The 12,364-nt window shown below is 44.1% G+C and overlaps 1 protein-coding gene across 1 annotated transcript in view; it reads right to left on the bottom strand.

Moving 5' to 3' along the window:
• The window catches only part of AHNAK2 (AHNAK nucleoprotein 2), a gene marked incomplete at its 5' end in the record, with an annotated part of 56,912 nt that extends 52,923 nt beyond the window's left edge, over positions 1 to 3,989 (bottom strand). Inside the window, one exon of the mRNA XM_084270701.1 lies at positions 3,966 to 3,989. Within this exon, the coding sequence (XP_084126827.1) occupies positions 3,966 to 3,989 (24 nt within the window). The remainder of the gene's footprint in view (positions 1 to 3,965) is intronic.
• Between the last annotated feature and the right edge of the window lie 8,375 nt (positions 3,990 to 12,364).

Here is a 12,364-nt window from a genome sequence, read left to right as displayed (position 1 = left end):
GGTTCACGTGGGTTTCAAGGCTGCTCTAGTGTCATCTTTAAGTTAATTTCTCCTTGTTGTTTTTAGTCAGGTGTTTAAATCTTTCCCAAAAAGCCCGTAATGCTGAGCTGACAGACTCTATGGCACATGAAGTGTTACTGTGGCTCGCAGCATGGGAGTGCCGGTGTGCTCACTGCTGCCTTTGCAGTGTGCCCTGGTACCCATGAAGAAAGCCTCTCAGTGCCAGCAGAAATTGATTTATTAAAATTCTCAGCCCCTCCTCTCACCTGTTTCTATTTCTCCACCCCCTGCAAAGGAAGGAAATTCACAACACTGCTGATTCCTCCCTCTCTGAAGATTCCCACCCATCCTCTGAAGCTTTAAAAAGTCACAGCAACAGGTTTTGTTTGGGGCTTCCTTGTTCCACAGAAGTTCCTGGCTGCTCGTTTGCATACTGTCAGATAGATGTGAGAGGGTGCAAAATGCAAACAACACGTAAACAGCCCTGGACACATCCTGCAATTGCTCTGCATGTTCTGCTCTGCCAGAGCAGAATGTGACCAGGTTAAAAACACACCAACCAAAGGAACACCCCTGTGTTTACAGAGCAGCCTCATTTCATGTTTGGGCAGTTGTTGTGCCAGGGATTTTTATGCTGTTGGCTCTGAACACAGTTCAGTACCTGCAGTTATGTAGATGTCAGATTTCTGGAGCCAACTTTGGAACGGGCATCCACAATTTATACAAAAGGCATGTGGAAATTTCACAGCAAAATTAGAGTATAGCTCTGCTTCCATCCTTCATGGGTGCTTAACTCAGGCATTTGTGAAAACTAGGATCTGACAGAGCTCAGTATTTATATTAAAGCAAATCCTGTAATGATTTTTTGTGTAATTAGTGCTTTCTATTGTAGCTAATTATGTACTATCTATTAATTATATAAGATCACCTACATAGCATAATTTAGAAATGCTATGTGTAATTGTATCTGACTAATTTGCACAGTTTATCTGCATATGAACTGGATACTGTGTCAGGTAATATGCATTTTTATTATGTTATTATATTGTATATGCATTAAAGTAATATGTAATGTGTAATTATGCACTATATACCTAATCATATATAATTAATACAGATGCTATGTCAGGCACTCTGTAGTTCATATGCAACCTCTATCTTCTTGTGAGTGTGGCATCCACATCAAGAAAGAAAAGCTGTGCTGGCTGCAGCCAATGCAGGGAGGTATGGCAGTGAAGGAGGTGATGAGACTGCATCAGCACAAGGGATGTGAGACTCCACAAGGCGACGTATTTCAAGCAAGACCTGCCACAGCTGCCTCAAGGATGAAGGCAACCAGGAGGAACAGAAGTCTTCTGAGGCATGGGTAGCAACAGGACAGACAGTGAACTGAATGCTGGGAATGGAGCGAGACATCTCCAATCTTAGCTAGTTTGGGGCTCGCTCTGCTGCCACCCCCATTTCTATGCTCAGTCCTTGAGACTACACTGAGGCCCAACCTTTCTGAACCGTCCTGCAACAAGACCCTGACAAACAACACACATTTTTAAAAACAGACATGCAAACCAGAAGTCCAACCTGACACCGTGGTTTGTTGCAGAGGCAGCTCATTTGGATGCAGAAATCCGGCCCCTGCCTCCCAGGCCAGCGCAGCAGGCCGCAGCCCTCCAGCAGCCACCGAGCGCGGTGTAACAGCAGCAGCGTGCTTGGTCCCCACTCAGTGCTTGATTCCAGCTGCCTTTGCTGAATATATTGATGGGCCTTGTTCTAATCTCTCCAGATTTTTAAAGCCCACATGAGACAAAACCTGACTAAGTCGAGAGAAGCCAACTGGTTTTCCATAAACCTGGAAGAAATGACTATATTCTTTTTCAAGGAATTGGGAAATCTACGTTCATTGTCACTGGAGTTTTTCCAGGTCCATCTCTGAATGGGCAAGCCCTGATGTCTGAGGAGTGCCCAGCTGCTGTAACACCAGTGAGTGCAACCCCTACATTGGAGATTTATCCCCACATAACTTCAAATCTTCCCTCTTGTCAGCCAGTGTGGTGGAGTTCTGTGACTGTCAAATTATTTGACTGGCATAAATGCAGAATGCTGACTTGGTTTGTTTTTAAATAGTTATGGAATCCACCACTCATCTACCAAGCTATTAGAAAAGTGCTGCAAAGCTGAAAATTTCCAATCCTTCAAATGAACAAAGTGGGCACGCTCCAAATAGCCCTTGTGTTTGCTCTTCTTGATAGGCATCTAAATATTAAAAGATAAACTCTTTGAATTATGCTGAAGCAATATTGGAAGTTCCTCTCTGCTCTACTGCCTTGCCAAGGAGTACCACTGTATCTCACGTTGCTCGATCCCACCTTTAACCCCGTTTCCAAATTCCTTGTATGACAACTTTGTTTTCTTTACTCAGTTCACAGGTAAGGCTGGGAACACACAATCGAATGACACAAGCTTTCTTTTATTGGTGTCATCCACACCCAGACCTGTGAAAGGACTGATGTTAGACCTGTACATAAGGGTGTGCAGAATTACTAATAATTCAGAAATGAGATGAAAAAACAATAGGAATTTTCTTGTGGGTTTTTTGGTTCAAAAAGAGGGAGGCAAAATGTTCACTGAGATTATAGCAAAGCCTACTCTGAACCAGGAATTTCTGCTGTTTGCTATGGAGGATACAAGAACAATCATTTATCTTCTTTTTTCTTTTTTAGCAATGACTAATCTTTAGATACCTGGGTGAAAAATATGAGGCCACCAACTTCCTCACGTAGACAAGGCTGGGTGGCAGAGAAGACCAGCTACAGAAAGTGAACTTGTCAGCACAATTCAGAAGAGAAATGGGCTTCCAAGAGGAGGAACCATAAAAGAAAGACAGATGAAGGGAAAACCAAGATCAGTGTGAACAGAAGATGTAGAGGAGTAAATGGAACAGAATCTCAGACTAGCAACAAGAGGAATGAATAGATGGCTGTGGAGGGAGCAGGTCACCAACTCTCAGGTCAAGCCCAGAAGAAGATAAATATAACATTAATCACCAATTTACAGACATCTCCTATGCTTTGGTTTCCATGACTCCACATTTTGTTAAGACATTGAAATGTATATATTTATATATTTTACAATAATTTAGTTTGAACTAAAAAGGTATGTCAGCCAGATGCACAAAATTCCTCCGAATTCCTTCTCTTTTGCAATATATAAGCCATTAAGTTGATTGATTAACTTCAAGATTCTTTCTTGCAAAAGGTCTTCCAGCTGCAGGTAGGCATACAACCTCATAAACAGAGAGAGAGACAGGTATGGAAATGAGGTTTCATCACTGCCTCTTTTAAGAAGCCATGGTGTTGGACTCAAAGACCTCATCCTGAAGTTAGTCAATTCAGATGAATACCCCTCCCAAAAAAATAATGAATGGATATCATTCACGTATCTTGTAACCTAACTGGAATCTGTCCTCTAAATAGACTGGGCCTGTGTTCTTTATGACCTTTTCTTCTGATAAGTTACTCAAAAGAGGCTCCAGTGTCTTCCTGCTCTTAGTAGGTTCTACCAACAACAAGCTGTAACTGCTAGTATTTGGTATCATAATACATTTCTCCTTTGTGAAGATAAACAAGTGTCAACTTCACGGTATCCAAGGAAGGAGCAGTAAAAGCCAAACTCGAGGGAAAATAGCCCATACAAACCCAGGGAAAAGTTGTGTGTTTTCAGAAAGTCAAATATTCTTTCCCAGGATTCCTAAATTTTGGGGTTTTTTTTCATTTTAGTGGTTAATGCTCTTGCTGATGAAAAACAAAAAGAGGAAGCTGATGTGCAACCAGCATAAATAAAAACCCCAACAACAACAGAGAAAGCATTATGTAGAAATGAAACAAAATAAGACATTTCCAAGACCAATCCTTTCACTAACAGGAGGAGAAGAAAAAGGAAACTAATTCACTCTGGACAGTTTCTTTTACTTCGTCCGGGGGCGTATGCTCCATCTCCCTTTGTCCCCCAGATGCATTTCCACTGGCCCTAACAGTGCTGGCATTGACCTTCTGCAGCCAAAATAGCTTGGACAGAACAAACCAGAAAAAAGGAGCCAGGCAGACTAAGGGGCAATGCAGCCATGGCCACGGACCTGGGGGAAAACTGCTATAATTGCTAAGGCCCGTGCAGGAATTGCAGAAAACCATGGTCCCCTGGCAGAGGTCTGTCTCTAGACTGTGTGCTGCAGAGGGCTTTAATTAAAAGTTAATATTTGCTCCATGTTCCCCCCAACCATCCCAATCCCTTTGCTGCTGGTTTTAACATTCCGCTCAATTGGATGTCAGAGCTGCCGACCTTGGACCATCCTTACTTTACTATTTCAAAACCTATGCTATTGGATAGAAAGCAGAACCCGGCTCCTCCCTGAGAAGTGAATATTAGTGAGAAGTAGGCAACACCGTGGGAACAAAAGCATTTTTTCAAGCTGGAAAGATAGGTGTTAACTACCCATGAATAACACCCTTGTATTAGGAGGCAAGGTTCAAGCATCTGAAAAAATAAGGATTTGAAACAAATGATTTCACTTTTTGCAGTGTCATTATGCTGCCCTACTGTCTTTGCTGCAGTTTTGGTATTCCCAGTTATCACCAAGTCTACGGTTTGGAAATTCAGGGGAAAAAAAGCCTGCCAGACTGTGAATACAGCATTCACCAGCTCTGTATTTCTGAGCTACTGCCTACTGCCTCAGGTATTTCTGAAGAGCATGATACTTTTAAGAATCTTTGTGGGACATTTGTTGCATTTGATTGAGACACTTTTTTTTTTCTATCAAATTGAAAGCTAAAGGATGTTGCCACTTGTGCTTCTGGATCTGACAGAAAAAAAGCAAGCCCTGATAAAAAGCAAGTATAAACATCTCATGTAGTAGGTCAGACGACATTGGAAAAAGCAAAAGGTTTCAGTTGTTACAACAAAACACATTTTGGTTACTTCACTATGACTTTTTTAACTTTTCCTTTTTACTAGTCACTGTGTGGAGGGGTATCAACTCTTGCTTTTTGGGGAGCTTGGAATGGACAGAGCTTATGACAAGTCTATTTCCGGTTGTAGAAACTGTTCTCAGTGAACCTTCCCTTGGTTTTTTTTCCCTCCTCCTTTTTTTCCACTCAAGGCCTTAAAAACAGTTCTTAAACAAAAATCTTAAAATAAAAAAGTGCTGGCAGATGATCTCACTATGTGCCCTGGGGTTTCCGTGGCATTTAGTGAACCATCAGTACATTTGCTGAAGAGGAGCAGATAAAGGAGTAACTGGGACCTGCACAGAAACAATCCCTGTCTCCCGGCTCCAGCATCCCAGTGAAACCTGGGATCAGTGGTGCAAGGGGTGTAAATAAATACTGACACAGAGACCTGGCTGCACCCGTGCAGCCTGCCTCAGAAAAGGGCTGTTTGCCAGCAGTGGCTCTGGGGACAGGGCTGCAGGTCTTACAGCGACTTCTTTGTGAGACTGATTTAACCTGGGCTCTTTCATGCATCTTGAATACTGCCTGTTATCAGATTACTTGCATTGTGCCCTGCTCTGTGGGCAGGAGCTGGCACATGCTGCCCTGGAGCACAAGCAGGAAGCCCAGGTGAATGGGAAAAAGAGGAGGAACTCCCTCAAACTGGGAGCAGGCAAGTTCCTGTCTTGCACCTCCAGATCACAAATGATCACCCTGTTATTTCCCTTCATTGCAGGCGTGTGCAGGGAGCACGGGGATTTCCCACACACACAGGGGTTTGCTGTGTGCCCGTGGCTGGTACACATGGCCATGGAAAAACAGGCTCAGTGCTGCTGCTGTGCCTGTGACTGGGTGTGCAACTTCAGGGCGTGTGGGCTGGGACAGAGAAAGACTCAGCAGATGACAATGGGGCTCACTGTTTGCCATCGAAGGTTGGCAACACAGCAGGGTTTATTTCTTAATGAAGTGAGTCACTAGATCAGCATCAAGTATCTGTTAAGTCCAGTGATGGGGTGGATCCAAATGTTAGAGGACCTTGTTTTAAATATACCATTCACGGCTCTGAACTGGCTTGCGCTGTGTAAACAACATCTGTGAGAGCTGGAAATACATTTGGTTAATTCCATCTGGGTCTGCAAGGTCTCCTGCTTCCCTACAGGTCTGAGATTGATTTTCCAGCAACACGAAATTCACCTCAAAGCCCTGCATCCCATTACACATAAGCCTTCCCTTGGAAAGGGAAAAGCCAGAATTACAAGGTAAATAAAATCAGATAATGGGCACAGTTATCTGACTTCTGAACTTCAGCTTACTCAGCTGAACTGGCTCGCTGATGGCCCAGAAAGGCAGCCTGTGGGAAGCAGCAGCCAAGAGGGAGTAAGCAAAAAACTGCTTCTTCCACCAGGCATTTGTGGTGCAACCTTGGCTTCATCCTGTGCTGTTCTCAGCATCCTCAAAGCTGTAGTAAAATCTCTGGTCATGAAGGCTCTCAGCACATCCACCTTAGCGTTCTGTGCTTTGTAGATTCAGGCCTTTTCATCCTGTTTGCTGTCACTGAAATCAACTGAGTTTTGCCTTCAACTTTAATGGGAGCAAGGTTGACACCTTTAATGGTTTGTTCCCAACTTTTCTTTCTCTGTACAGTTGTGGGAACAGGAACTGACCTCAGTCAGAGTGAGAAATATCTCCTGTTGCCTTTCAGCAGGCTGGTGATGGAGAAGAGTACAACTGGTTAGCACTGACACTGCCTGACTCCTTGATACACTTCCAGAAACTGAATCTAAACTGTATCTGACGCTGCTGGCAGAGAAAATCAGCTTGACCAGCATGAACAGGGTTTCTTCCATTTCTGATGAAGTTCTCAGTAGCAAGGTAGCATTTGTGGGTGGTGTGGAAAGAAGGAAGGAGCCCTGGTACCAGCCACATAATGAAAAAACCTTTCCCCACCACTGTGCTAATGTCTTTGAGTTCAGCTGCCAGCCACTTGGTTGAACGAACAAGCCCTCTTAATTCCTCTTAATTTGATAATGATGCTAATGGTAAACAAATTTGCTGTTCAGCCTGGCACAGCACCATGTGCTGTGTTGGTTCTGGCTGCGTTTGCCCATAGATAGGGATCAATGAAATGAGAGCAAATAACTCACGTTGTTTTATATATATTGGGGAGTTTTAACAGCAGAAGTAGTTTTAGTTTCTGATGCAAACTCCTGGGACATGGGCTGAGAAGAAAGACTGCAGAGCCACAGGTGGTTGGGAGCAGAGAAGAGCCCTTTCTCTGGGAGCACAGCAAGCTGAACGCTATCAACAGTGAGTCATATTCTTCTATAATATGAAGAATTTTAAAATACTTACATGAGTACTTGTGTTTGCAGTCTTTCTTGGCTTGTAAAGAAGCAGATATTTTACTTCTACTTTTCCTAAAAAGGGGTTTTAGAAGTATTTGGGGAGTAGAGAACTGGACTTTAAAGGTTTTACCACAATGTTCATTGAGGTATTTGGAAAGAGAAATCAAGACGTACTGATAGTTTGGCTTTTTCTTTACCTTGTTTTTCAAATAAGAATTTCTCTAAAATGATGTTATTAATTAAAAGCATCCCAAGAAGTACCTAGGTTGACCAGGGAGAAAAATTACAACAGGAACAAAAAGGGAGAGGGGATGTAACTTTGCTGTTTTCTACCTCATGCTTGATCAGCTGAATTACATGTTATCTTTGTTTAAACACCTTCCTTTTTAAAACAAAAATGGGGAAAAGTCTCCTTAAAAGTTTCTAATTTAAAACCAGCATTTCTAAGGATGAATGGTTAAGACAAAAGCTTTTTAACACATTTTTCAGCTGCTGCTAAGTTCTTGCTCAAGGAACTGAAAGGGAGGGCTGCAACGCTCCTTATGGCATGGCTTACGTGACCCTTCTCACTCACACAGTCCTGAGCTCCCCCTGAGCCCCACTGGCAGTGGCAGGATCCTGCGTGGACCAGGCTCCTGCCTGGGCAGACCCACGTGCTTCATCCCAGCCCTTGTTTCTCAGTAATGTGAGTCAGGCAACAAACGCACGCGGCAGCTCACAAGGAGCTCTGCGGAGGCTTCCCATTTCACACCGAATAGACACATGATTCATCATCTTCTGCTGACTGTATCCTCTGTATGGAGTCATTCAGATCAGCAGCACTGAGCCTACAGATTTCCAAACTCAAAATCATGGTTTCAGGAAACGATTCCTCTTCTGAATACTCAAGAAATACATGACAGAGGAAAATGTGTGATAAGGAAATAGAAGAGCAGAACTGCAATTAGCACCTGTCACATGCCTAAGGATGATCTGTTAGTCCTTAATGAAGATCTTTGGATGCCTGAAGAGAAGTATGTTATCCTGAAAGCAGCATCCATGAAAGATAAGGATGCTGAATGTGCTGACATCCAGCACAGGTCATGCAGAGCCATGGGCAAGCAGCGTGGGCTCGGTCCTCGAGACCCACTGGAGTCATCACCACTACGTGCAGTAGGAGCAGGCTCAGCCTCTAATGCAACAGAATAAACTCATTTACACAGCCTTATTTAGTTGGATTTGAAGAAAGTTTACCCAGGCATTTACCTGCAGCAATAGAAGTGTTCAGCATGCCTTTGATAAACTGCTGCCTGAAGCCCATTTCCCTCTGTAATTATTAACACAACTGATTATTGTCCCTGGGTTGAAGGAATCGCCCGTTATTCTGGGCTCCACTTCATGACTCAGCTCCTGAGAGCTATTTCGAGTGGCAGAGGGGAGAAGCTGCCAGGCTGGCATCCCCTTCTGTTTTCTTTGTGGAAATAGGATGTGGCTTCGCACGGCAGGCGTTTTATCTGCGGCACAAAGAGAGCGCGGCCGGGCTCTGCGAACCCTCTGAAGGGATTACACGGAGCGGAGCTGTAATCGTATGCTCTGATATTGTTGATGTATTATAAATGGTCCATTATTCATCCACATGAGGAAAGCCAGAGGAATGGAAAATGAAAATGTGAAACTAGTGAGCACAAAAAAAAAACGAGCAAGTGATTCATGCTGCGTGGAAAATGGGCCTCACTGGGTGTGGGTCTGTAGCTCTGTAGTATTAAGTACAACGGCAGGGGCTAGTAATTTAACTCATTAACAACAATATTTGTCTTTCAGTCCTGAAAAATGCATGGGTATAAATGGCCCATGCATCCTGGGTGAGATTCCCTTCACCAGATGTGTTTCCCCAGGTCCCTTTCAGGGCTCCCAGATGGCACAGCAAAGTCCAGTCACATTCTACCCCTGTGGGGATAAGGTGGCAGAGCAGATTTTGCCTAGCACATAAACCCAACAACACAACAACAATTAACCAGATTTGATCTGATTGTCTTGTGTTGTGTCCACAATGCTTCCAGCATTTTCAGCTCCAAGACTAATTCTGGAAACACAACCGCAGTGCTGTGGCCTTGGACTCGTCTTTCACTGGTTTAGACTATTTCTGTAGTCCATTTTGCCAAGGAATCCCAGCAGAAAGGCTGCAAATTGTCTTTCCTGAGCACCCTCTCACTCCTTGTGGAAAAGGCACCCTCATCCATCAGCTGAGCAGCAAAACTTCCCCAGCAAAAATTAAATAAAACATGGTTTATATTCAGATATAAATTCTCACACAAAGAGAAATGGGCTTTTCCTCTGAGGAAAATAATTCATTTCTTCTCTTGAATTTTGAACTTCTTAATTTCTTCCTTAAAGGTCCTTCAGCAACAAATGAAGGGCCCATTGACCATCACTACGTCCAAAATTCATCATGCACCACAGAAAACCAGAAGCCCTTGGAGGCAATGGGAAGTCCCTCAGCAACAACCTGAACCTTTAAAACTGGCAAAGGAATGAAGGGGTGAAACATCCCAAATGCCTGATCAGTCAGTTTTATTGTCATATCATGTGTGGTCTCTGTGAAAATCTAGCCACATCTCACAAACTCTGAGCGCATCAAGATGTTGTATGTGCACACTCCATAATGAAGCTATTCGTAACCCACGAGGAGGTTTCTAACATGAGTCATGCCATCCAGGAAGAGATGAGACAGGGCAATCAATTCACTTTTAAACAGGAGCGTGAGCCTAGTGCACAATCAGCAAATCCAGACAACCATGGATGTTGCAGACAAGTTTAAACAATGTTTTATTTACAGCCTCTCAGATGCCTAAATCTCAACCCAGCTGCAGATCTAACTCCCTGCACTGATTTGGAGGAAGGAGGGAGAGGGCAGATGCCAGCAGCAGCTTTGAAGGTTTATTTGCACTCTGTAGCACCCACCTAACTTTCCAGTAAACTCGGATAGAGGGGGACCGAGGGTTGGGAGACAGAGGAGCAAGGGCATGGATGAACTGATCCTGGATAACTGCACAGAAGAGAAACCTTATCTTAAGGGCAGCTTGGAAAAGAGATTAGTTTCAGGTACAGCATTAATCTTTCATTTTCTTAGTTTACACTATTTAATCTAAGGGAGCTTTTCACTGGTAGGAAGGGAACAAGTTAGAACAGAACAGCACTGCAGAACAGCCCTTGGGGAGCCTACGAACCAGAACAGGTTTGGGAATCAGCAGCACAAGCCCCAGAGTCATCTTCCAGTGATCTCTTAAAAAAAAAGCAGTTCTGCCAGAAGTTACCTAGAACCTTACCAGCAAGACAGCCTGTGGATTTTAAGAAACAGTCACTTTGTGAAGACCAGACTGACCAAAACAGTGCCAGAGCCAGGATGGTGAGACCGTGGGGTATGGGCTCCTGATAAAGCAAACATGAGACAGATGGGCCTGAACCAGCCTCTCCTTCCCAAACACTGCAAGATTTTCTTATCTCTGTTCAGTGGCCCTGTTTAGTTCCCATTAAAACGTCTCTGGTTTTGGGACAGAAGATGTCTCTACAGTGAGCACCCATCTCCTGGGGCAGGAGGGGTTGGTGGCAGGTCAGCATCAACTTGGGACAATCTTGCAAACTGCAGAGCTGGAGAGAGGAGACAGTGGACAAAAACTATGTCAGGCATTATTGCGATACCTGCTGAAGGGATCAGGCTCAGGTACAGGTTGGACCTAGACAAAGCTTGGCCAAGGAGACTACATCTTCACCTGAATTCAGTGAGGAGCATGATGGAAACATCTTGAGCCCTTTGGGTACAGATGGCAGCAGTGCAGAAGAAGGTGGAATTTGTTCTGTGGAATAAGGAGGAATCAAGTATTGGAGACATGGGTCTGGTGGGAAACAGCCCTCTGAGGTCTGTAGCTGAAAAATGCATTTTACAAATCAGTGATTGCAAGCAGTGATGGACAGAAATAAAGTTGTAGTTTCATGGTTTTGCACCAAGTCACACCACCTCATAATCTCTAGCCTGAGAAATCTGTGCATGCCCTAAGACTGGAGAGGTGTCAGACTGTTTACTGACAGCCAGCGTGGGTTGATGCCTGGTTTAAGACTTTTCTCTGGTCCTTTGAAGTACCCATACAAGGTAGAGCAGCAAGAATTACTATAAAATTGACACCCTCAAGCAAAGACAGACTTTTATTCTGAAAAAACTACTCAAATCCAATCTGCTGCTGTGTAATATATATATATGCCAGAGGGACAAAATATGGTGTAAAATAAGATCTCAGCAAGCTGAGATCCAGCTTACATATTTGGCCTGTTTAATCCAAGGATGAAAATAATTACACAAAGTCAGTCTAAGCAATCCCAGAAGGATTTGAACATATGAAATACAGTCATTGCAAGAAGCGGAAGGAAGGGAGAGCTACACCAGTTTCAGTTCCCCTTGGCTTCCTTAGACTTGTGTGTGAGTTTGGCCCAGAAAACTGTCTGGCATTGGGGTTGGTGATCATTCATCCCTTCTATTTGCACAGGAATGTGGGAAGGGCTTAGAAAAAGCTTCTCTTCTCCCATCTGGGGGCCTGGGTGGGTGCCAGTTAAGTTCAATGATTCATAACCATTTCAAGAAGCTCCTTGCCACTCTCTATTTTGCAGACATTTGCAAAGAACACAAATGTAAATGCTGCAGCAGCACACAGGTTGCTCTGGCAGAACGGGGGGGGGGACCTACGTTCCTCTGTCATGACAGCAATACAAGGAAAAGGGAAGTAAAACCAGTTTATCTCCCTAGCACAAATCCAGCAAGATTTTCAAACCCCAGGAGATGGGGAAAAGAGAGAGAGAAGACCTAACACACAGGTAGCAGCTCTTGATGTGGCACATGCTCAGAGAAGTATGAAACTGCATCTTCTTGAGGGCACCAGGTGCCTCCCCTCCTGCCCGGCTGCTGGACACCCTGCAAGGCAGCGGGCAAAGCCATGCAGATGTGCTGCAAGAAGCGAGCTCCTACCTGGAAGCCGTGGTCAGGTCTTGGTCTCCTCGTCCCGGCTGACAGCT

The sequence above is a fragment of the Gallinula chloropus genome, assembly GCF_964237585.1.
Source record: "Gallinula chloropus genome assembly, chromosome: 14".
Classification (NCBI taxonomy): domain Eukaryota; kingdom Metazoa; phylum Chordata; class Aves; order Gruiformes; family Rallidae; genus Gallinula; species Gallinula chloropus.
Note: the sequence above shows the minus strand (reverse complement) of the source record. Positions and strands in the feature narration are given on the sequence as shown.